This window comes from Lichenostomus cassidix, chromosome 7 (genome assembly GCF_008360975.1).
Source record: "Lichenostomus cassidix isolate B80296 chromosome 7, HeHo_3.0, whole genome shotgun sequence".
Taxonomy (NCBI): domain Eukaryota; kingdom Metazoa; phylum Chordata; class Aves; order Passeriformes; family Meliphagidae; genus Lichenostomus; species Lichenostomus cassidix.
Window position 1 is genome coordinate 19,341,264 of NC_139488.1, and position 27,073 is coordinate 19,368,336.

The 27,073-nt window shown below is 37.0% G+C and overlaps 1 protein-coding gene and 1 long non-coding RNA gene across 2 annotated transcripts; one reads left to right on the top strand and one right to left on the bottom strand.

The window, feature by feature from the left end:
* The first annotated feature begins 966 nt into the window (after nt 1-966).
* Nucleotides 967-24,614, top strand: LOC146434694 (uncharacterized). The gene is made up of 3 exons (XR_014853482.1): nt 967-2,029; nt 4,690-4,726; nt 22,080-24,614. It is a non-coding gene; the product is annotated as an uncharacterized LOC146434694 (long non-coding RNA).
* Nucleotides 2,012-4,540, bottom strand: XIRP2 (xin actin binding repeat containing 2; the record flags this gene model as incomplete). Its single annotated transcript, XM_085065625.1, has 2 exons — nt 2,012-3,508; nt 4,407-4,540. Coding segments are annotated over 2 exons (1,086 nt in total), but the record flags the coding sequence as incomplete, so codon positions are not given.
* Nucleotides 24,615-27,073: the final 2,459 nt, after the last annotated feature.

Sequence of the window (27,073 nt, forward strand, 5' to 3'; positions counted from 1 at the left end):
AAATGTTGCAGCCACATGAGCTTTTCCTTGAATTATTAACTTGCATGTGATCACACCTTCACATGTGCACAAACACCACCATTTCACACTCAAGATAATTCCTGTTTCCTAACTGATATAGCCCAAGCCAATCTTATATCTAATAAGAAATTTTGGGAAATGGGGGAGATTTAAAATTTTAATTCATGTAGAAGTCTAAATATTTCAGTAAAATTCCCTTTATTTTCTTCAGGCATGCCTTTTCTGAGGTTTTTGTTGTCTTAGCAGGAATTTTGTTGATGTTATTTTTAGTTATGTTATCTACTCAAAAAAGGAAACAAAGTAATTTAGTTCCATGTAGTAATCTCTTGGGTTTTTAAAAACAAATTATGATGGTTACACCCAAATGGGGAGAGCAATAAGAGAGAGAAAAATTTTACTGAAATGATTTTACAATGTTCAAAATTGGCTGGAGGCTAATGCTTTTCAATAAAGTTCTCAAATACAGTGGTATTGGAGTGCCTTGTGCAAAGGCTGTTCTTCTGATAACCTTCATTTTAAGAGGTCTTTTTATATTTCTGCATTTAATGAGAATACTTTTGAGGAATATACTCTCAAAGTATTCTTGTGGAAGAAATGCTATTTATGATTTTCTGATGTGTGTGTATAGATTATGGTTGTTTCTCTGTGGGTATCAAAGAGTCACATGTGGATATCCCACTTACCCACAACCCTGTTGCTTTGAGCAATGAGTTGTAGTGCAGCAGATGTTTTGTTCTAGAAATCACAGTAATTTCTTAAATGTTTTAACATCAGCCTTTCTTTCCCGAAAATTATTTCAAATGCCTGTCTCTGTCAGATTCTTCAGGAATTATTTTGAAAAATGTATTTTGATTATCCTTCCCTTTCTCTCTGACACTTTGGTTTAAACTAGTTATTGCATGAAGAATTTCACAAATTATTTAAGGAAAATAATATGTATAAATACATATAAAAAAACTTCACAAAAACATTTTTGTAAAGTGCTTTTTTATTATGCATTGTCAACAGTTAAATGATATGTCGCTGTTTCATGCAAGCTGGAATAGTGTTAAGAGAGCAAATGTTAATCCATAAGCATAGGTTTTAAGGAAAAATGTGCTAGATCTGCATAAGTTTGTACAGCTTTAAGTATGAAACTGGAGAGCTGCTTCAGCTAAAATGACTTTGAATTAGCTACTGAAACAATTCGCTAGTCTTAATTGCCCCCACACACTGGTCTTAACAGTGTCCCCAGACCGATGTTTTAGTTCTATCTAGGATGTTTGCTTTTATCCTGTGTTAAAACTTACACACTTTCTCAATTACTCAATATAACCTTAGTAACAGCTCTAGGACTATAGCAAAGCAGTGCTGTTCACCAGCCAGCTGTGGTTAATGTTCAGTAATGATCAATTTCAAACTAATTAAAAATTTTAAACAAATTTTGCATTGTATTGCAAAAACAGAAACAACAAAGACCAACCCCCAAAAATCCCAACCAACCCCCAGATTTTCTAGTATGAGCTAACACAACAAGTGTATATAATACGTCATGGAGCAACAGCTGAGTTATAATAATAATACATTAGAAAAAACAATGGAAGTATTTTTTCTTCCTTTGTGCACACCAGGTGCTTCACATCTGAAGGTGTTACAAATAATAAATATTGAAATGGATTATGTTTCTCCATAACAGTCATGCTACAAAATATTTATTGCAATGTTCAGAAAAGTAGAAAAACAAGGGTTTTTTTAAAATTACAGACTGAAAAAAATCTATTTTACACATCTTCATTGCCTTAAATAGAAACTAACTGAATAAAGTCTGGGTAATTGACAGTATAATTATATTTTTTAATGTAATCTCTCAATATTAAATTCTTCATGAAAGACTAAAATAAGTGGATGGAGAAATACCTATTTATTACATACTTTATAATCTATTTTTTTTCCAATTTGTTCATCTGTGCTAAGCTGTCTGAACTTGACTTTCTTGCCTTGGAATGATGGAACAGCAGTACGTCTTGAGGTCAGTAAATATAAGCTTGTGTTTATGTCATTCTCTGCCACTTCGATTATTTCACTTTCTTGACAAGTATTAATATAATTCAGTTTTGCATCATAATTTCCATGTTCTTTTGAATATGGAATGGAGGATCTTTTACTTCTATCTACAGAGTCTATTAGAGCACAGTTTAAAATCAGGTTGTCTTTTTTAACAAAAGATATTTGCAGAGTGTCAGATAAAATAGTATTTAAGTTTTTGTCTTTTTTATCATATTCTGATTCTTCTCCAGCGCATACCAACTCAGTATCAACAGGCAATGTTGTATTAGTTGCCTTCTTTAAAACTAATGTGCTCTTAGTATGAGACTTCTGACAAGTGGCATCATTATTAAATTGAGCAAGACTCTTAGCAGTAACAGCATCTTCATGTTTTGAGTTCTGTTCATCCTGGGCGAGTACAGAATAGCTCTCACGAGGTTCATGCATTTCATATATTTCTTCATTTCCAGACTGACTGTCCAGCTTTGCAAAGGCTTGTTGTGATTCAGTCTAAATTGCATGGCTTAATGTTGTCTTTGGGGCAGACATAGCTGAGAGAGTTGTCTCCTGTCTGCAAATGTTTAGATGTGAAAAAGTGGCATAATTATTGTTGTTGTTGTTATTGAAGCTGCATTCTTGGTGATTCTTTTGTATTGTTACATCATCAATGTTAGTAACCTGTATAACTTCTGAATCATGAGTTTCATTAATTTGTTTCTCTTGCTCCTTCCCAGTACTATCCACAATCACATTACCACTTTCATTAACACCCTTTGCACTTTGCACCCTATTCTCTGATGATTCTATCTTAGTCAGCTTATCTTGCACATTCCCAGCTTCCTTTTTATTTTCCTTATTGCCTACTTCATTTTTCTTTGCTTTACAGGTATTTGTACCTTCTTTTTCAGACAGAGAGCTAAAGGATGAGTGTTGATTTTGTTGTGGATTTGTGGTGTTGTTTTTATTTTGCTCCATCCCAGTGTGATTTTTCTGAGATTCCTTTTTGTTGCCCAGAAGTTTATTTGTATGTAAACTAGAATCTTCTTGAGGAAAACCTTCTGGGGGCCACTTTGACTTATTTACTGTAGCTAATTCTTCAATAGGAAATGTTTTCTTAGATGTTGCGTCATCTGCTGAAGGAGGCCATGTCATCTTTAGTTTACCTCTTTCTGTGGACTTTTTCAAATTATTGTCCAAACTATCAGGATGAGCACCTTCAGTACCTGAATACGAGTCTTTATTGTCTTCTGTAATTGGTTTAGGATCAACAGGTACGCTATTAATGGGATTTGTTCCTTCAGCATGAATACTGTCAGTTGAACTACGCTGATCTTTAGAATTCCATAATTCCTTATGCTGCTTGTGTCCAAAACCTTCATCATAATTTCCTTTTGATTTGAAAAGTTGCTTAAAATGAGGTTTACAATATATTTTTCCATGGAGAGATGCATAATTTCCCAAGCTGCCGAATGGAAGAAATTTTGTTTAATGCTTTTACATATAATAAAGCACCATACACCTCCCCCTTCCTCCCCTTACTCTCCTGCCCCCTCCCCCCAAAAAAAATATCTAGAATCTGTATTTGCCAATTCCCATACAATTTCAAAGTCAAAATGAAGGAGAAGAGCCATGCATGGTGATTTAAGAAAGAACATAAACTCATGTGGTGTTGCACAGTATGAGCTTCAAATAGAGATGTTGCACAGCACTTCAGGGCTGTTTGGACCATTTTTCTTCATCTTATTAAAGACCAAATCCTCAGTTTTCCCACAAATTAGCAGCAGAGTAGTATTTGTGCAAATTATAGAAATTTGTGTTTAATTTTATTTGAATCACCTCCAAAATGAAATAAAGGAAATGTGTGTAACTAACCTGAAATGTGTTAAAATCAAAACTGTTGACCTTTACAGTCTGATAGTGCAATAAATCCTACATTTCATATAAAGGTTACAGAGTGATTTGCTAATGAAGAAAACCATCATAATTAATTTTATGAATTAAGAAAATGAAAAGAAAAATTGGTATGTTCCAGATGTCTTAAATTCCATCAGTTTCTGTGTCTACTACTTCTGTTTCATAAGCTGTCCTGAAGGTCTGTAATAGTCAGTAGGAATTAATATGCAGAGGAATTCTGAAAAGAATTTGGAAAGTACTTGGGTGGAGCAGTTCTTTAAGGAATTTAAGGACTTGTTCCATGTCACAGTGCAGATAGGAGTAGAGAAGAAAAGGGTAACTCAGGATACCTCCCTGTCAACCCAGCATTCTACCGGCTGAATAATCCTACAGTTGAAAATAATTTCACCATCTGTATTTATATTCAAAAGCAGAGTTCTGTGAGTGAACATGCAGTTACTTTTTACCTTAATTGACTGCCACAGTGGTGACATCGGAAACACGATTTATGAAAATTCTGCTTATCGGCAACTAGACGTTCCATGGGGTAAACTCTCCGTTGACAGAGTTTGCATGTTTCATTTTCCTGAATCTGCAGTTTCTAGAATCACATGAGAAAAGGTTACAAGTTAGTCTAAGCCACACGTTATATGAACTTATACTGTTAAATCATATTTTGTTAGAACATTTTCCAGTTCAGGTAACAGTAATACATCGAAAGTTAAAAACCACTTACCTTTCCCTTTGCAGGAATCCATGCATTTCAAAGGGCGATTTGCTTCACCAGGTACAATATTTTCCATTTATTTGTAATAATTAATTATTTTGTGAAACGTGGTCGGAGAAGAAAAGGTTTTCCAGTATAAGTGGAATTGGGTATAATGTATGTTTAATCTTTGAATGTACAATGTGATTTAAAGATCAACAAATGGGACGGGTGTTTGAAATTTTAATGAGTAAGTTTTGCTTAGCCATGCCAAATGCACATTAGGGGTTACCCCTTTCGTGGTACCCTGCGGACTGTGCACTCATATGATCCAAGTATGCTATGGACATAATTATTTGTGACTTTTGCAATTTTAATTGTCAGACCTGATGCTTTTTTCAGTCGAACTTTAATACTAAGGTAGCTACATTTAAATTAGCAACTTTATGATTTTTTTTATTTTATGAAGTATAATTAAATGTAAAGAAAACTGTTTCTCCTAAAGTACAAAATATTAATAGAAAGTTTCATACAAGCAAGGGGCAGAAGGAAATAATGTTGTTGGTCTTGGAAAAAGACCAACTGCTTCTCTTCTGTCTTGATTTCTGAATTGCTGTGAAAATTGTATTAGTGGACAAATACAAAAAAGGTGGACCAAATAATTGATGTATTAATATGTCTGCACTGATGATAGTAATGTGCCTTGACATCAGCAAAAATTTTGGCCCCTTTCAGCATTCTCTTTGTGGTTTGCCTGCTGGTATTGATTTTATAACAATTCACAAATGAAGACAGAATGTGATGCAGATTTTATAACTACAGCTTTAATTGCCACATCTCTCTAGTGTCCATAATGAGAGCTGAGAAAAATGCTGAAAATTAAAATATTTTTTAAAAAAATGTAGAACTTGCAAAAAGAATAAACCACCAGTGACTCAGCTGAATATTCTTAGGTACACAACAATTTTGAATGTAGAGAGGGAGGAGAGGAAGGAGATAAGGTGATTAAAAGGGGAAAAAAGGTGAAATGTCTCCTGGAAAACTGTCTCGTGGAATGGTTACTTCGGTTAGTTGGATAATTGATAGTGAGTGTTGCGCCTCAGAACATAAGTCAAGAGAAGAGAAAAGCAAAGAGCTAATTTAAGGGAATTTTATCCCCAAATAACTCCCAGGGCTGAATAGTGAGCCAATATTCATCTTCTTGAACTGGAGTGATGCGTGGTGTGTCAGTGGCAGGTCTGGGTGGCTGTGGGGCAGCAGGCCTGCCCTGTGCTGGGCACAACCCGCTCTGGGTGCAGTGCACAGCAGGGCCGCTCCACCACCGCCTCGTGCCTCTGGGAAAACACGTTCCTGGGGGAAAAAGGCTGCACATCAGCCAGGACTGCAGGGAAAAAGTGTCACAAACAGCCCTGCGGACACCAAGGCCAGAGGAGAAGGAGGAGAGGAGGTGCCACAACAGAGGTTCCCCTGCAGTCTGTGGGGAGCAGGTATTTCCTTGCAGCCTGGGGAGAGAATCACGCAGGAGGCAGTCATCCACACTACAGCCTCTGGGGAACACCACCGTGGAGCTGGTGAGTATTCCCAGGAGGAACCGCTGCCTGTGGAAAGCCCATGGTGAAGCAAGGGAAAAGTGTGAGGAGGAGGGAGCAGCAGAGAGGAACTGGTATGGAACAATCCCAGATCTCATTCCACATCCCCTCTGTGCTGCTGGGGGTGAGAGAGGGAGGAGGAAGAGTCAGGAGGAAAGCTGAGACTCTGAAAAAGAGGGCAGGAAGGGAGGTGTTGTAGTGTTTGTTTCTCACAATCTAAATCTATCTTAATTGGCAATTATTTAATTTTCATCATGTCTGTAAAAGTAATTGATAAGTGTCTTTATATTATTCCCGGTCTTTATATTGTCACATGAGCTTCTTCAGCTTATTCTTTCTCCCTCTCTTGTTGAGGAAGAGGAATGGAAGAGTGGCTGGGGGAGGCAGGTCAACCCACCACATGTGACTGGTCCTACAAAGTCATTGGGGAAAGATTGGTCTACTATTTCAGATCATCAATGTTTACCAGATGGAAGAGATTAAAAACAAAATCCAGAGGCTTGACTTAGCGAGAACTCCCTATTCTACTGGAACTGGGTATGTCTACTCACTTCAACGTAGTTGCTTATACAGAGACTGTCTGTGATGCAGTTATTTTTCTTCATAGCAGCCCATGTGGTGCTGTTTTGAATTTGTGGTTCGGGTGTTAATAACACATAAGTATTGTAGCTATTGCTGAATTGCACTTGCACAGTGTCAGTCTCTTCTCCCTGCCACTCTGCCCTCTCCCCCCATCCCAAGCACGTAGGCCGGGGATGTGCAAGAATTTGAGAGAGGACATAACCAAGAGCTGACCCCAGCTGACTGCAGGGATATTTCATAGTGTACGGCATCATGCTTAGCAATGAAAACCGAAGGAGGAAATGGAGGAGGAAGACAGGACGTCCAGAGCTATGGTGTTTGTCTTTGCAAGTCACAGTCGTGCATGCTGAGGCCTTGCTTTCCATGAAGTGGCTAGACATCAATTCCTTCTTTGGCTTTGCTCATGCCCCAGCTTGGCTTTCTCTATTAAACTGCCTCTGCCTCTGCCAACAGGCTCTCTTGCTTTTGCTCTTCTGATTATTTCTCCTATCCCACTGTGGGGGAGTGGGTGTGGACTGAGCTGTCAACCAGAGCCAACCCACCACATGAAGTATATTGTTGGATCACCACCAGGCTGTGCCTCATTTTACAGGCTCACAACCCACTTGTGTTTAATTCTGCTCCTACTGTGAACAGAGACAGCACCCTTCCCATAGTGCACAGCGATGAGAATCCCAAATCAGTGCTCTCTGTTCAAGAGTTATGCCAGTACAGGAGTGTTTAGCTTTGTTCTGCTGTTTTCTCAGCTGTTCAAGTGTAAGCATTCTGTTCATGTATTAAATGGCTAAAGCTATGGCAACATCTGGTCTTCCTGCAGGATCCCATCCGTATTCAGTGCCCAAAATAGGTGCAAAAAAGGAGAACACTGATGTTCATCTTTCAATAGCATATGCAATATTTTCTACATTTCAAATGCATCACTTTGCAATCTAAATGCTGTTTTAATATAATTTTTGAGTAACACATGTACCATGAGAAGTCATGCTTTATTTTCAATATTTATTTCACATGTAAATATAAGTATATATGCCTATATATTCACATCATATGTATAAAAAGTTTAGTTCAATATGAAACAAATTATAGGCTTCACCTTTCTGAAGGACACACTGAGTGGCTCCAGTTCTTAGCGATATGAAACCTAGACCCTTACATCTTGTTTTGTTGCCTAAATCCTGGCAAGGGCTTTATGAACTAGGAAAATCACTCAGCAGGAAATAGCAAATTTTCAGTGTCTTTTTCATGGACAGCTTAATTCTCCAGGCTTTGAAGCTCTCTCTGGTAACAGACAATGGCTGAGGTTCAAAATATATTATACTTCACTCTTCTATGAAGAACTCTGTTTCTCTTTCAGTTCAGGCCTTGTCTGCAGCAACTTAAGGGGGAACACTGGATTGAGCTGCTCAAGTTTATCCAGGTTCTGTGTTTCCAGCATGTACCTCAGAGTCTTTATAGCGCCATTAGAAACTTCTTGAATGCAAGTTTCAGCAGTTGCTTGTTCCTCACTGGGCTCATTTTGATTCATATAGTCCAGTGGCTGCATTTCAAACATCCACATGCCTGCACCAACACCTCCTCTACCTAATGCAAGGACATTGTCCATAGTTCCTGCAGAGCCTAGAGCATGTGCATGCAGCACATCAAGAGGCTGGGTCTGAAACATTCAGGCTGTGTAGTTTAACATTTCCTCCTGTAATGGATCCTGCTCTGCAGTACTTCTAGCTTTTTCTGTGTCTGGAGGATCATCTGTAAATGGAACAAAAGGCTGGTTCTCATGGACCCATCTTAGAGAGGGGATCCTCCTCTCTGGACTTCATGCCACTCTAAGCATTGTTCTTCTGGCCTTGTGAACATCTGAATGATGAAAGCAAAGCCATTTCTAGCCTGCTGCATATCTAAAATAATTTTCCATGTTTCAGATCCACCAGATAAAATATTAGAAAATGTTTTTCTAAGGGTTTTCTTAATATTGGGTGTAAACATTTATATAAGTGTCTTAGTTCACATCAGTTGCTTTGGGTACAGATGTGTGGACACAGTGGACATTACTGGAGAGGTGGATGACCCAGTGGACTCAGAATTTACTGACATTTCCATTGGAGCTCTTGCATAAGCAGTGGGAAATTTTCCTGTGCTTTGCATGTATCTGGAGAAAATAATTGCAGAGGTAGAAGTTTCATCCTGTTTTTTCCTTGGCGTGGAGATTTGCTGTAGTCTGCTTGCTGAAGTTGTAGCAGTAACAGATGAACTGTTGAAGGCAATGTTAATTTCCTGGTACGCATTTTCCATCTTTAGGGAACAAAAGTGTTGGGTGTTCTGTGGCTTTGGGTTGTTTTTTCTTCTTAAGTATAGTAATATAGAAAACAATTTTTCTATTCTGCACAAAAGCTAGTTCTGCAAGCATCCAAGCAATAGGATTATAATAAAATCTGGAAAGAAACAATCTATCAGCTATTGCTCAGAATGCATAAAACCAATCTTTTGGGCTAAGAGCTGTGCTATTTGTACCATAGAATATATGAGAAAAGAAATGTGGAATTCATGCAAAATGATGATTGAGCAGTCTTGGAGATTTTGCTGCAACAAATGCAGACTTTGCACTATGAGCATAACAAACTTTAGCTGTAGCTTATGCTCATTTTAATTTCTTTTGAAAGTGATATTTTCCATGCTTATGAGAATCTGTGGTAAAAAATTATACATACTTACAGATTCAAAACAAGAAAAGAGGAGACTATTCAGCAGAGTAGGAGAAAATGCAAAAGTTTTTACCTTGTTTTTGTCACGTACTATAAGTACTTATGGAGCCTTCTAATGTATTTCATATTGTAATATGTACGCATAATTCCTGAAATCCATATATTCCCACCACTTCCATAGGTTACATTTTTAGTCATAATTATTCAAAACAGAAAATCAGACAGCATGACAGACCACTGTCTTAGCTTCTAATTTGCATAAGGAAAGATCCCTCTTATTAAAAATACAGACCTTTACTTCTTTTGCAGATGTTGTGATCTCTCTTTCAGCGTGAATAGCCTTTTCCTGAGCTGCCTTTTCAATCTGCTGTTTCAAAATCTCTGTTACAGTCCTTGGGAGCTCTTCATTCTGAGCTGAATTGATTACTGTAATGGGAAGGAGAATACAAAAGATTGTTTTTCCTCCAACCTGCATTTTAGGAAATTGTCTTTATCAGTGAATTTTAAAACATTATTGTCTTAGAAAAATTGTGCTTTGCCTTGTAGAAGTCTAGAGAGCCACTTGATCAGTACAGAAATCCATAGAGAAAATGACAGAGTAATTGTTGAGGGACATGATATAACCTACTCTTTTGCCATACCTGAGTGGTGTGGCAGGGCTAAAGAGTGACTGAGGTCTGTGGAAGAATATAATGCATGAATTCTAGTACAAGGACTAAGCTGCAGCAGCAGCAGTGTCTTAACACTGGGATCATATTCTTCCGCAGGGTTTTTCAGTTCAGCTACAAACTGAACCTTACCCATCCACGGTTTTGTACATACATGGACTAGTGTTTGCCGGTATTTTCAGACAATTCATCAAATCCCCATTTCTTTCAAGCAACTGAGACCATCCTTGTGCAAAAGTAATCTCTTCATACTGAATTCTAACCTTTTTTTAAATTTCTTAAGCCCCGTTGAAGTCAAGGAATGTGCTTTGCCGAGAATTTTGAGCAATGTGAGTTTCCATGTTTGAATGCTAAGAATGGTATATTTGTGGGAGTAAAGACATTTTCCATTGCTCATTTGTGAGCTTTTATTCTCATGCCATTTCTTACCTGTGCCATGCTGCGTGAGTGTAGAAGCCATTTTTATTTCTTGGGTAACTTGCTCATGAGGAGAAACCTGTGCACAAAACCTTCACTTTAGTCATGATTTAGTGCCATACATAAGAATTTTCCATACTTGGGAAACCATATTTAAAATGTTACATCAATGAAAAATATGGATGGAAATCTAAAAATTGTCATGATAATAATAAATTAAAAACACTTAGTAAAACACCTTTGAAACTTATTATGCACTGCCTAATAAGGTAAGCTCTCAGCAGAACATCCAGATCTTGCTGTACCAAAAGGTAAAGGAGGAAGAAGCAAAGCAGGTATGTATCAGCATGAGTGTAATTGTCCAATGAGATGATTATTAAATTATATGGTTACCTGTTGTGTTTGAGAGGCTTCTGTTTGACTTTCTTTGGAGGTAATTTCATTGCTCTCAGCTTCCCTGGTGCCGCTTGATACTGTGTGGTGCCTACTACTTGATGTTTCCTCGAGACAAACAAAAATAATTCAGATTAACGGCTAATAATAGATCAGATTTTTTTTTCTTTGTCTGAAGGGCTGTCAGAAATTAATTCTCATGTAAATGGTGTAACTGGAGGAACAGTCGTTTTACAGCAGAGTACCATTGTTATTACCCTTGATATTTGTTGCCATCAACTTTGCAAAAGGCTTTTTTTTAACACAGAAGATGTCAAGTCTTTGTTACTGCAGCAAGGCGCTGGCCAGCAGATACAGCAAGCTGCATGAATGATACAATGCATAATTGGACTGGGAGGGGGCAGAGGTGATGGGGAGGACCTGTTCTGGCTTTGTGTGCTGTGCCGTCAACTTGTTGCCTGCCAGCAGGTGAGGCTAACGTGACTTTGTAAAAGGAAGTGTAATAATATGTCTCTTTGGCGTAATGACTCTCTGCATATGCTTTATACAGCTCTTCCAATGCAAAAATCCTGCTGAATTGCAATTGTGAAAAATAATGACCTGTAGAGTGACCAAAAGATCCTATAAAATATACAGGGTAGCACTGTAACTACAAGTCTGACAACTGCAATGTAATAAACAGAGTGTATCTTTAGGACTTTAAAGCACTGTCTGAGATGTCTGTGCAAACTGATTTCTGAGATTATCTGTGTTTGGTTTGGCTTCAGATTCTGACAGTGATTTGTTTTCTTATTTGGAGTCTGCCACAGAACCTGTGTTACATCATATTACCTGTGTCCATGGGGTACTTTGAGTCTTAGTGATTAGAAGAAATAAATCTGAAAGATTGATAAGGCAGCAGTCCTCTGCTTCCTCTCTCATGCACACAGAGACATCTAAAAAATAATTTCACTCATGTCAAATTATATTTTCTTCTTCCTTTGTTAGAAGGAAGCTTGTCTATTAGTTTCTACTGATAATAAGCTTTCAAATGAAAGGAGCTTCTGGTCCCTCCAGCAAGAGCATCCCAAGTGTTCAATGTAACTTGAATGTGAATGGAGGCAGTACTGTGTTCCTGAGATTGCTGCTGTCCATCTAGTGCAACGTAGAGCTGTGAGCTTCTTGCATCTCAAAGCCTGGCTACTACTTGAAATTCAGCTAATTGTGGTGCAAGAAATTATCTTTCTCTTAGTCATGCCCTGACAAAGCATATATTTATGGGATTTATTCTACCTTCAAACTAAAGAATGCTTACACTGCTTGCATTTCTATGAATATATCTTCTGAATCAATATAAGGGTCATCCCCTTCCTGGCATTTAATTTCTGCCATGCAGTAGGCAGCAAGGGTTCTTAGATCTATGGCAGAGAAACAGTAAGTATCCCCTCCATGGGCTTTGGGAATTCTTTCCCACCTCAGTGTTGCCAAATTCTCTATTTCAGCTATAAGATGAATTAAAATTGTAAAAACAAAAAATAGAATAAATTTTCTTATTGCTGGCCCAGTAAATGATTTAATGCATTACCAGTATCAAAATCAGTCCTGTCTGAACTGTCAGAGTGCGTTTGAGGCTTGAGGTGAGCAGGTCATAGCATGTGTAAACCATAGCATGGTTTACACTTGCAGGTTTTGTGTGCATAACAGTTGTGAGGGACATGCACAGCCTATGAGGAGATGTAGAGCTAACCACATACCAGGTTGAAAAGAGGTGGTTCAAAAAGAATGAAGTGCAAATTATTCCATCCATTCTGTTTAATGACTGTGTAGGTGTATGTCTAATATGCCTTTTCATTCTATATGGATATGTTTTTGAATATATTTATGCATATTTATGTGTTTTTTCATTTAAGATATGCTTTTCTGTTCTAATGTGCATGTTTTAGATATGTAATTCAAGCCCCTGTTACTGGAAAAGCTCAGTCATGAGACATGAAATATGTTCAGAATAGTCATTTTATGTCCTTTGAATGGTGTGGGGTATTAAAAAGAAATATAATTAGACTTAATGTAGTCAGGAAGCAAATCTAATCTGAATGTCACTATTGCTTTATTGCAGTAACTTTGGTACTGCTTATGAAGTAGCTGCCACATTGCAAAAGATCATAATCGTTTAATGCAATAGCTATGGCCGTCTAAAATGCAGCCCAAACATTATGAGCCAGATTTTGACAATATAATTACACAGCCTTGCTCTGGGCATGCTGGAAGGAAAAGGGGCATGGAGGATGTCATATTTTGTCTGTCATTCAAAATGGCTAATTGAAATCCCACTAACAGGGTGTTAAATGCTGCTTGTTTATTACTCTGAACAAGTGGAGAGTAAGAAGACGTGTGGTTTCATCCCTCCTCTGTCACTGCCAGCTGTTGGATATAGGATTGCTGTAGGTAGGCTTAATTTAGTCTACCCCATTATGGCTTGTGGCATGTTTTCTAGATCCCATACACTTTGTAGTATATACTATAGAATTGGTCAATTACTTTTTGTTTATGGCATGAGTAAGCTTCAGAAAACAGTCAGCTGGGTGATTGTTGGCATGCTGCTTGCTTATGAATGGCTTCTTACAATTTTTAATTTTTCTTTCAGTCTTCTTCATCTTCCAGTCTCTCACATTTTTTTCACATCACCCTTTATGTGGGCTGCTGGCCTTCACATGTATATCTGTATGGTGCGTAACACAGAGGCATATAGTGTGCTGTTGTGTCTCTGGGTAACCTAAAACAATACTATTTAAAAATAAATATTTACAGCTGAGAACAAGTCTGCATAAGTTTTGCTAGAGGAGTGGTATTTTTATGTAGGCATTCAGATTCTGTTACTGAAGAGAACTGTAATTGCTACACATATTTTTTGTTAGTGGCCCATACAACAACTTTAGTGCTTCTGTTCTGCAATAACTTATATAGAATTCTTACTGCAAAATGTGCCAAAATTTGAAATTTCAGTAATTTTTCTGTGTAATTTAGGCCAAGGTTTGGTTCTTTGTATTGATTTTTTTTCACAGTTTTCTTCTGTTCTGATGACAGACCAAATATACCTTCCCTTTCAAAAATAGAATTGTTTTTCAGGTCAGAATAGGTACACTACATTGTATATGTATACACATAAAACATGTACAGTTCTCTGTATATGTAAGTATGTATTTCGAGGGGCTCAAATGCCCAAAGGCTCATCCAAGCACAAGAAAGACTTCTGCTATCTCACAATTAATGTATGCTGTGTTTAGTTGAACTGTACATTATAGTCATCATATAATCTTCTAATTGAAGAAGAAGTTGGCTAATGTAATATTGTCCATGTATTGGCAAATTTAGAACTCTCTGTTCTAAATGAACAGTATGTACAAACATGCGAGCAGCAATGGAAGTAAGCTGTGAGCCTAAACCTTCATTTACAAAGTTAGTAACAATGGAATGACAGGCATGGATCTTCATTTCTCCCTCAAAGCTATGCTTTTTTACCTATTTATGTTCTTAGCACAGTCTCATCTGCACATCAGTGCTGTGAGAGTCTGGCAGAAATTTCTTATGGGAACTTCACTTATCTGCACTTCATCCCTATGATTTGTCAGCCTTGCTTATTTATATGTATATACTTAGGGTGTCTTGGGCACTCCATGAAAGATTTTAATAAAAACGTCAGGTTTTCACCATTCACTAGCATTGTCCCATTATTCAATCTTATTCTCTACAATTGCTAGAAAATTGGCAATTGCTGCAGTAGCCATCTTAGAAAATTCCTCTGGAGTGACCCTCAGTGAAGGAGGAGCAGCTATACCCCTGTCAGTCCTGACACACTGTACTGTATGGTTGAGTGAACAGCAGATGTTTTCGCTGTATTTCACTCCTCTTTGCTATGCAGGAGGTTCAGCTCACTTGCCAGAAATGGCTGGTGTCTGACACTGGGCACTGAGGCTTTGCCTGAGCAGTCAGGGAGCTGAGCTGGGGTAGCAAAGCACTCCAGGCTGGCAGCTGCACAGCTGTGACACCAAAGCTCCTGGCCTCTTCTCAGCTTGGTGGCTGATGGTGGAAGGTGCTCATGGTGCCAGAGATCAGGTTAAGGACCAGGTCTCTAATCAGACTCTGACTGAGTTTACGAGCACAGGGCAAGTCTGTGATCAGTTTTCATTGCTGCTCACCATTCTGGACAAGAGTTTAGTGCATTCTACTAGTAATATGGAACCTATTACAAAGAAGCAATCTTCAGTAAAATGTGGAGAGCTGTGAGTTATGGCTGCTGCCTGAGAAAAACAGAAGGATTAAAGTTATTATTTGCATATTTGATGACATTATTTTGAAGGAAAAGTCATTAACACCTTATCCAAGAATTTAACATGTAGAAAAATATTCAACTATTTAGATTACTGTTTAAAAATTTAATTGCTTCCTTATTTTATCTTGTATTAATAGTTTGAATTTATCCAGATCTGGAGATCTGTCTTCAAACTATGTGTTTTCTCTGTTTTGCCCCAGGATGGATTCAGTAACCTTGAATAATCTTTCAACTACTTAAGTGTATAATCCCATTTTCCATGAAAGTGCAGTTATGTTTGATAGAAATGGGATTTTATGGTCTTGCAGTAAGTTATTTAACCTAAATTTAAAGATGGTTCCATATGGTCTGAGTGATTTCATTTTTCAGTGAATGTGGCTATTTCTGCTGATGATTTGAGAGAGCCTCCTCAACTAGCCACAGAGGAAAAATACATGGATAAGTATGTTTCGAGGTCATATCTTGACTGAAGAAATGGAACCATTAGAGTGGCTTTGTGGAGAGCTAAATGTCCAGGGAAAATGCATCTGCACATCACAGAAATGAAATTACTGGGTTCTGTGTAAGAGAAAAATCACAAAATTTCTGTACAGGATTCTGCAGTGCTTCATCCAGAAAACTGGCAGGTAGAGTGGGCCACATAATCAGAGAAATATGTGTATGATACTTCCTGTTACCACAGATTATGCACCAGTGGGAATATATCCCACTATGGGATTTTTCTGCTTAGTTAAAGATCATTAATGCAGCAAATTGTATCTTATTTCCTACAAACTGGAGTTTTTCCCTTTGTCTGTGCAAATTGTTAATATAGGTATTAATGTATAAGAAATGAGAGATAAGTGTTAGATATGATGATACTTATTTAACATTAAAATAAACCTATGGCAAAATGTTAATTTGTCTTTTTCTACAAAGTTGGGAGAACAATATTGCTTAAAAATCTCTCCAAGAGGTGCAGGATGGTAAAGGAATTTACTGGGTTTTGTAGTGCACAGGACAGATTGTACAGTATTTTATTGTAGGGGATTTCACATAGTCCAAAATCGTTGTCTTCTTCAACAATTTTTTATGGTATATTCTAATGAAGCAATGAAATGTAAAGGTCTTTTATCTGAACTAACACTTAGCTGCTGCTTTGTTTTACTTTTATGTAATGTCTGTGCAATTTTTGATCTGTTTAGGGGGATTTATTAGATTCAATTCAATGGAAGCAGAAAACTCCTTTCGGAAGAGAATGACTTATTATCAAGTGCAATAAGTGCAAAATATCACTGTGACACTTGATAATATACAGATTACAGTCTTACAGACAGGGTTCAGTAAAAAATGCTGCTATAGCATTAATTTGCTTTATCTAAGTCTAGTTGAGTCTAGTCTATATTGAGTGTTTGTCTGCATAAAAAATACATTAATCCCATGGTACATCTCAAACATAAAATTCTATGAGGATGAACATTAGAGAAACGTTGTCTCGGCCATAATGAAAACTCTTCAGTGAAGCAAGTATATTTTTTCCTCAAGTTATGTAGCAGGGCAGACCTAATTTGTTAGAATTAAAATGTTGTTACCTGTAGAGATCTGTGCTGTTGCTGGTACTGAGCAAAGGTCTTTTTAGGAGAGGTCCTTTGCACTTTCTCAAATTGTTTTCTCACTGCTGCCAGGCCACCAGGCACAGTACAGAACTTGGTTTTCTGTGAACTCTAGAGTGATAAAATAAAACTAGTTGTTTTCTATTTGCACTAAAAACATACATCTCTGAGTTGAATTTTTAAAAAATTAGTTAACAGCAGTATGCAGGAATTACTCAGACAATCATAAAGACAATTTTTGGCAAATTCATAGAGCACTGCACAAGAGCCATACTTTATGATCTAGACAACTTAAAGGTATGCTTGGCTTGAATCTTGACCACCAAAAGAATCCTCTGAATCTCCTGAGTTGCCACCTGGTCTTCTCAGTGTTTCCAGCAGGTATTGTTGAAACTCATGCAGAGAGTTTCAAGCATGCCTTTGTGAGATGACCTGTCTTATCCACCAACAGCAACGAAGATCACAAGAGGGCACTTACCCTCAGGCTTCTTGTTCTAGTTCTGTCCCTTATGTATTACTTTTTAGATTGTATTGTATGAAGCTTTTAGCATTTCAATTTATTAATCACTCTACAGGAAGAAGCCCACCTCAAAATTTGAAATACCTTTGTAATGAAGCTACTGAGTAAAGTTGGGTTTGCTACTTACATATGAGTAAGTAAGCAGACCATAAAAAACCAACGTTTTTTTTTTCCCCGTGATGAAGATGGAATGATTATATATGTACATGGATATGTGAATGTGGAAAATAATTATTTCAGTGAATGAACATTTCAGGCACACCTTAATAGCCATTAGGAAATATTTTGATCGGGTAAATGCAGTTGTGAGTCCTCTAATGAAATGTATTTATTCGCTTTAATGGAACCAAATATAAAATTCCTTTTTTTAGGCGACCATCCATTTCAGCAAGAAATTGCAAAAAGTTTCTGAGTGTAAATGAAATAGTTCCTATGTGCTCAACACAGTTAGGTTGGGTCAGACTTCATGCAGTTACTTTCTTTGTAAGAGAGAGAGTACTAACTTCAGCAAAGTTTCCAATTGCTGGACTAGGGAACTGGGACCTTCTCAGCCAGGTGAAATGCAGGAATCTGCTCCAAATACACATCAAGCAGTTGGGAGATAAGTCAGCAGGCAGGAATTTGATGGCTGGAAAATGCCTGGACTCTGGTGGCCATTTTCACTATGTGGTTTCTGGACTATCCAGGCATCCAGAAGGTCCCTTCAGGTGATGCAGACCACTTTTCCCAAAACCAAAGTGCAGGTAAGACTGGGAATCCTTCTACAGCTGTGCTAACATGTGGGTGAAGATGATGGGTGGTGAGAGCTGAATTGTAGTCCTCCTTTTTCCAGATACAGTCTCTGATTTACAGAAATTACTCTGGCCTAGTTTACAGTGAGAAAAAGGCATTCTTTCCATGTGCTGAAGGTTTAGTGTAAACAAAGACCATTGTCATTCCCACATTTTAGCAAGCCATCATAATGCCTTCCATTTCCTTATACAAGGGATTTGAGCTGCAACTTCTAGGTAGGATTTTAAGATATGGTAAAAACATACTTCTTATCCCTTAGTATCTCTGCAGAGCTGAGTAAGATTTTCCTGGCTGGGATCTGAAGACACAGTTTTCAGATATTCCTGACTGATAATTCAATGTGTGGTAAAGTGGTCTGTTTTACTAGTTTATAAATTATGTTAACCAAATACATTATGTATTACTTGGTATCAATATTTTAAAATTTGCAGTAAAATTGTTGATAGATATGTAGAGAGAGATGCAAAAGAAAATTAAGAAGTTTTTTCCTAACTACTCTTCTATATAATGCTGATTTTTAATGATTTTATTACAAAGCAATACTTTTTCATACACCTTGTGTCACAGGTCTACTATTTTAAAATGCAACAATTTCAAATTCTTTAGTTTGAACATCAAGAGGTCTAAGCTTAATGTGGTTTTGGATATGATTTTATTATTTAATAATATTTTCAGTAATGCAGAAGCTGCTGAGTTTTGTCCTGGTGTTGTTAATTTGTCACAAGCCTATGGCCTTAATAAATGCAGCTCATGCAACAGTGGAAGAAAAAACCCAGTCCTTCTAATGAGTTAAAGGGAATTGTCCAGGTGACCAAAGGTTTATAGCGTGAAAAATGTCTTTCAGCAGAGACGGAGACTGATGCATGAATACGTTTGCTAAGTAGGCTTGGTAATTTAGGTGTCAATTTTTGATCCCCATAATGGTCCATCAGTCAGCTTGTATAAATAAAGAGCACAGGATATGTCACTATGCAAAGCAAACGTAGAGCTAGGAAGGTAACAAACCATTGATATCTTACATGAGCAAAGGACACAGCAGCTTTGTACATAGCCATTCTTTCTTTAAAGGAGACAGTCTCCTGGAAATCCAGCAGTGTGTTATCAGCCCGGGGAGTGCCCTCTTTAGGTAGTCCTCTTACAAGTTTTCGAGACTCCACTGTAAGTACAAACAGATGTATTTTCTGAGAGAAAAATAGCTACTTTTTTTTTTTAAATCTTGGAAGAAAAGCATTAGTAGAAAGAAGCAGTATCGTCAATTTTTAGCAATTATATCTTAGTTTCAATTTAGAACTTACAGATTACAGAAAAAATTAAGTTAATGAAACTTTTGAGACTGGGGGAAAATTCTTGGTTAAAAACAATAAGCTTTTTTAATAATAATAAAAAAAAATTAAACAGCAAGCACAGTATTGTCCTAATAGTTTTATATTTGCATTATTTTATACCGTAAAAAGTAATTTTAATAACTACAAATAATTTATTATAATTAGATATATTATGTTCTAATTAGCCTTATATTTTATAGTATTCATTTGCTTACCAGAGTCTGCTCTGAGTCTTGTAGATTTCAGTTGTTTACTGATCTTGCATTACGGTATGTCTTAGTAGGTTTAGTACTACAAAAACCTTGTAGAAAATTATCTCAGTTTCTACCTACATTTCTACATGCATTTTAACCTTGCTTCAAGGTGTGAAGAGCTTATAGACTTATCTAGAAGCATCTGCAATTCAGCAACAGTGCATGTGGGGACAGCTCAGAGGACTCTTGAAAAGGCAGCTCTGAGTTACCAGAACAAGGAGGTTCTGCTGCTGCTTTCTACACTCATGTGACTGTGTTAAAAGAATTCCATATACCCCGAAAAGTGCCTTAAATTTAGTGTAGAGATATTTTTCCTTTTTTCAGACAGAGGGGAGAAAGTATGTTGTGAGCATCTCTCTTGTCTGTGATAAGAGGCAGAAAATATTTCATATAATCCCTAAGGCTGGAAGATCCTCTAATCGTCCCAGGGTTTTTCTGCAGTGCATGAAAATTGGGTTGAATGACACTGAGATTCTGTAACCAGAACACTCCTTACTTTTTGGGAGAGGAGAGAATTGTAAGACTTCAAGAAGATGTAGTTGTAGTAAAGACACCAGAATCTAATATTTTAATCCTTGTGCTGCAGATATCAGACCACCCTGATCTTCCTTGCATCTGTGTTTCTCGTTTTCCTTGTGTAAAGAGAACAGAATATATTTGTTGCAATCTGCATTGGTTTTTTTAAACAATTTTATTTTCTGAAATTTCAGAAACAGGTTGTAGCTGAATGACTTATCTGAAAAAAAGTCACCAAAACCCACTCTCTGTTTTATGTGTCCCTCTGCTGTTTTCAAAGAAGTCTGTGCGATAAAACAAAGCTAACCAAAACCATGGAAAAATGGAAAGTACACTTTGGCAAAACAGAGGGATAGTTCACCACTGACAAAAAGTGTCAGTTTGTTTTTAAAGGCAGATTGAATTATGTAACAGACTAGTACCAGAATGAAATTTTTAAGCCATTGCTTTAATTCTCAAGAATATTTAGGAGTTAAAAAACTTTCTTGGTATTACTCTGATTCAGCAAGGGATTCTTGGACTCTGCATAGTCATAACCATGTAAATGGTTTTATTAAGTGCAATGGGAATACTCATGTGCATGAAGTTAGACATGTGATTTAATTCCTTGCTGATACGGGGCCAATGAATTTAATGGACTGTTTTAAAAAAACATTTTAATAGATACATATTTTAACCACCTGGGGAGTGAAGGTAATAGAAACTATTCTCTTGTTAGCTTTAAAAGCTTTAAACAGAAAATTTTCTGTCTTTAGAAGCTATTTCGTTTATAACATAATGTGAAACTCTTTGTAGTGGTATGAGAGATGATATGATCTAAACCTTTGCTCATTCATTTTGATCTAAGTTTTACTCATTCAAGAGAACTTAAAGGTGTAATGTATTCTGATTCTTTCAGAGATAAATGTATGTTTTGAAATGAAAGAGTTGGTAAGAAGAGCCTTATGTTTATCAAGTTGAGGTATGCTAACAAAATCTGTTTCCATTTGTCAGATGGGATTTGTACAATAGTATCTATTTCAGAGAATACAATTCTTTTATTAGTCGTGAGTTATATTAATTCTATAAAATAAACAAAGCTTGACAAATTTTCTGTGCATAATAAAACTTGAGAACTCTGTCTTTCTGCCATTTCCCCCAACAATATGACTACATTAGCTACCCACTATGGGCTTCTCCATATTTTCGTAGTAGGTAGAACAGCAGTATGAGCATTGCCTTCATTGTTGTTCAGTGGAGAGGACAGAAGTTGTTAGTACTCAGTCATAGAGCTTGCAGTAAATGTTGCTCAATACCTCTTCTAGGAGAATAAAATTTTGGCATAACTGAAACATTTAGGAAAAACTTCCATAGCACTTTAGAGGTTTGAGGGTATTGTTCTTGCTGAAAAATTGAAGCAAGTTGACATGTATTGTTATTGGTTATAGAAAACTCAAATCTCATGGTGATGGAAGAAATAATCTATGGATCAGCGTTATCTTATTTTTTGCAGGACCTGAGTATTTATTCAAGTGCAGAGTTGCAGATTTCAGTGCCTAACTTGAGCTATTAGAAGTTTTAGAGTTTTCACCAGTGTTTTCGAACTAAAATGATTCTGTAGGGAATTGACTTCTCATAAGACTGTCTGAATGCAGAATGGGATATTACGGCTCTCACAGGAACATAGAAAAACATTATCCCCTATGGGTCTGTCACATTTTCAGAAAAAGCTTCATTTTTAAGAGGTATGAATTGTTGACTGTGCATTTTTACATAAATCATATTCTTTGTTATTCCAGGTGGATCAAAAAATGCTTCTAAAACATGCTGTGCCATATTTAGACTCAGAAGGAAAATGGATGTGGAATGGATGATTCTCTTCTCTTGTTAGAGAGGAAAAAGAAAGGCTTTGTACTAGAAGACTCTCAAAGGAGAAGAAAAAAACAACCCAAAATGTTCCTTACAGCCAAAGATACCTGGAAAACTTGAGATGATGCAGAGAAGAGGCACAAAAAATACTGCCACAGAGAGAACTGCAGCAGTATCTAGTTAATGGAATAGGTGGTTATGGAGTAATATGGTCATAATGTATAATTATCGTTCCAAGAAGAAATGAGCAGGTATTAAAGGTCTCTTTAATTGGGTAAGAAAAAGGGGAAGAAAGATAACCGATGGCTGAAAGTGAACCCTGATAAAAGAGCAGGTCTGTAGTTTGAACAATGAGCGGAATAAACTTAGTAGCATTAACTAGAAAAGGTCTTGTGCATTGAAATTTCCCTTTCCCTTTAAAATTCTAAAACTCTGAAATAGATAAACATGCAGGCTAAACATTTTCTAATCAAAGAAAAGAGTGGAATCAATAATTGGTTGGTACTATGTAGAGGGCTTATTAATTTTATTGGCAGAGTGGATAAGTCTTTTTATGCAAGTTTTTTGGGTAGTCTCTTTTTTTACGTAAAGTGAAGTCCTACATACTCAGAAGTCAATATGTGATTTTCAGTCAGAAAATTTGATCATCCATATTCTGTCTCTGTTAAAACAAACCAAAACACAGATACATCCACTCTCTGATATCATCAGGCAGTGGTCTCCAAAGTGGGACATGTGCACCCCAGGGGCTGTGCAAGATAGTCCTTTGGGGTGCTGGAAGTGAGTATTTTTTTGTGAATTAACACTTTTAAAATATTTTTTTTCACTCATTGTGCTCTAACTTCTAAAATGGTGTATGTTGGCTAAGGTTGTATTAGTAGAATAGTACAGGTACAAGATTTATAAATAAATATACAAACATTGGGAAGGCACACTCATAAATATTTTAATGGTAGCGGTAACCATCAAAAAGGTTTGGAGACCAGTGCCTTAAAGCAAGGTATCAGGTCAATGTGGTAATGCTAACCTTCCGAGCTGTTGCTATGGCCATTTTCTGATGACATCTTTTCAAAGATTGCTCTCCCTCTTTTCACGCTGGACTCCTCCAGAGAAATGGCAGAGTGGTTCCCAGCCTGACTCTTCAATGATGATGAAAGCGAATTTCTCTCACTTTCTGTTTCCTGTTAGAAGACATCAAGAAGAGGATGTGTGTTAGAAGTTATTGGTAGGACAGAGATTTGGGGTTTGGGGCCATGGGAGTGTACAGAGAGCCAGTGGATTAAAAGAGGGTGCTATTTTGGGGCAAATGTTTTCAAGAATACCATAAGGTAAATTTCTGTAGTGCTGCAGATTCATGTGTACTGCCCAGTTTATTGTTCAACAGATTGTGATGCTTAGAAGTTGTCTTTGCCATTTCTTGAATATTTGCAATTTCTTTTTTGACAAGAGAAGAGTGATGATGGTGGTAAGAATTACTATGAAATACACCAGTTGCTCTTTTAAACACTGTTTGTACATGGAAAACTTGACTGAGGGAATTTTGTTAATGTCATTTATCATTAAATAAGAATATGTAAAAACAACAAATGATGTCTTGGAAACCAGATGTACATGGGCATTCGTATTTCAGAAATTTGATTTTCATTCTGCTGTGATTTACCAGCTGAATTTAGATTATCACAATAGTGGGTCAGTGTTCCATGCACAGTATGTGTGTAGTTTACACAGTATCATTAGCATCTCATCATCACACTGTGGCCTCATCACACTTCGAGGCCGAATGGATAAATTATTGCTAACTAAGGCTTTAATGTCTTGCAGTTGGTGTTGTGGGGTGCTTCTTCCATGCTGTATGCTACTCTGTATGGAGTTGGACCCAATGGCTGTAAAATCTCAACTACAGCTTTTGTGTTAAGTAAGTAACTGAAACTGCTGCAGTACCAAAAATAGCGTGGGTTTTTTGTTTTTTTTCCGGAACAGAGTAACTTCAGAGGTTCACTGCATGTACATTTCTGTCATCCCTGAAAAAGAAGTACAGTACCAAAATAAAAGTTACTAGGTAATTTGTCCGGTGACTGCATAAATCTCTCCAGCAAGATTTTGCAGAACTTGTCTGCTAGAGCCCGTAATTTCTTAAATGGCATAGGCTTTCAAAATGTACTGGCTTCATTAGACTACTTCCTTTTTCTTGTTTGCAGACAGCTTTATTATTGTATACAAATTTAATGCTACCCTTGTATATGATCTCACTGAAGTTACTTCTAACTGCTTTTAGGCTTAAATATTATGCATGGTTTGTGTAAGAAGCAGAATAATTTGATCCCTGAATTGATTATCCTAGACTGGAGAGTATTTTCCAGTAACTACTGAGAAAAAGAAAAAGAAAAAAAAAAAAAAAGCAGTGCAAATTAGTGAATCCTCAAATAGAAATCTTACAAGGAATAAAATGTAAAATAAATTGTTATAGCCATTTTTGCAGTAAAATGTAAACAATTTATATATGTTCAATTTGAATTTTAAGAAACTAACAGTGAATAAGCATTGGAAATATACTTTTAGAATGAGTGCATCACTGGCAATCAAGTGCAGTTGTGCTTCAACCATCTTTAATAAATTTATGCTTTTCTCAGAGTTGCTGCTAATTTTTATCTTAAATATGGGCTGTATTTCATATCCTGACCAGTAGTCATTCATTGCAAGAGTATTCCTTCCAGCACAGAGAAAATAGGTTATGTCTTGTGGAAATTCATAATTTTTTAACAGTCTGTCTACTTCTCTGACTTTCAGTAGCTCTTGCTTGAGAGCAACTGGAAGTTTTTGAATGTGTCAGCATCGAAAAACTGATTAGACCACAGAGGGTAAAGATGTTCTATTACCATAATTATTGTAAATCCCAACTTTTGGAAAGAATGCCTATGGTATCACCAATCATCTGTTATCTTGTTGCATCAGTCCATCCCCTCTTCCCCCTTTGTTCCTGCCAACAACCACAGCTGCTCCTGAACTGATCTTGAAAGGTGGTCTTGGACATGGCTGGTAGTTTTTGCAGATGGGCCAGGAGGTATAACCAATGCACTGGAAAACCTAAATAAATTTAGCTGGACTTAAAGATGGTCCAGGGCATCTTACTGTGGGGTTTGTTGCCTTTATTTATTAGTTTTACAGGATGTTGGTTTAAAACTAATTCTAATTAAACTCTAATTGCTTTCACAGTTAAAAGCATATTTTCCTTGGTTATTGTGGAAAGTATTTTTGGAGGCTAATAGCAAGATAAAGATTTCTGGAGTGAAGAAAGCAGCTGTTCTTCTGCTCCCTGACACTTCCATGCTCCTTCCTCATTAGTCTCTGGATACTTTCAGGTTGTACAGCCCAGTCAGAAGTGACACGGTGGCACAGTGCCAGTGAGCCAAGCTCTGTGACCAGGCTGGGTTACAGTGCAGGCACAGCAGGAATGGTGGGCAGCTGCAGCACAGGTAGGAGAGAGAGCTTGGCCAGAATGTGGCTGTGCTGAGAGGTGTGACCTGCTGGTGTGCCAAGGGTATCAGGAGACAGCAGGTGGCTCAAAGGAATAGGCTGTTTGGTGTGGGAAGGGCTATGCCTTAAAAATCCTATTAATCTTGTGCCCTTTTTCAGAGTTGGTTATCAGTTGCAATTACAGCCCAGTATTAATTATGATGTTTTGGTTTAAAGCAGCTCAAGAGCTGACCATTATGTCTAAAATCTGGCACAGACAATCCATGGTGCAGAAACGGCTCTGCATAGAACGAATGAAGGATGGGGAGGGAGAGAAGAAATAAAAAAAAATGCAGCTGTGCATGTTGTTAGATCATATTTGTCTCCTCCAGGTACTGCAGTCAGCCAGTACCTGGCACAAATGAGAACAGCCTCAGGATCATATTGTCCCAGCATTGTGTGTGCTTTCCGAAGTGAACACTGGAGAATTGCTTGAATGATGTTCTAACTTCTACAGTATTAGAACAAAACAGAAAACTCAAAATATACTGTTTTCAATTGCCATTGGCATCATTGAGAACAAACTCATCTAGGTTGCTTTCACGGGGTGTTTTTTGTGGGGTTTTTTTTTGGGTTTTGTTCTTTTGGGTTTTTTTTTTAATCTCTTTTACTTTTTTAATTTTTTTTCTGTATAGACCAGTAACAGCTAAAAACTTCAGAATTTAGTGTTTCTTACTCTTATTCTTGCAAAGCAGGGACCAGTATAAACTTGATCTGCATTTTTCTTAACCTTGTGAATTTTATTAACTTGTAGCATGTTTCTGGGCCTTTTTTTTTTTCAAATTTACATCTCTGTGGTAGCAATTCCATTACCTATGAAATTTAGGTAACTTAGTATTTTGGACATGAATTTTAATATGAACTTAGAAACAATTAATGCGTATTTTTTGACCATTTTTAATGTCAATTACAGGAATACTGGCCCTAATGAAGAGGTTTCCATGTAATATCTTTATGGAGAGACTTCTATGATGTGGGCCACTATGGCAGAAGGGACTTTCAGCCTCAAGCTGCTCTAACCCCATTTTGCAAAGAGCATCCCTGTCTTAGTGGGGGCTTTGGAGTGATGATATTCTTACACTGTGGCTCCAGTCGCAGTGCTAGAGCTCAGATTTATTCTCAGGAAATGATATTTCCTACTGTGAAAAAGTTACTGAAAAGTGTTATGATCACCATAAACTCCATTTAATTGGGAAAAATTTAATTTGCATTCTTTTTTATTGGGGTATCTGCCCAGATAACCTAATGACAGTGAATGTCAAAGACATTTTCTTAATAAGGATAGAATTAACATTTGAAAAAGCACTGAGGTAATGCCAAGAGATGCTTAATTAGAGGCTAATATGTGCAACTCTTGAAAAACTTGCCAAATGAAAAGTAAAAGATATTTTTTTCTTCTTTCTGATTAATG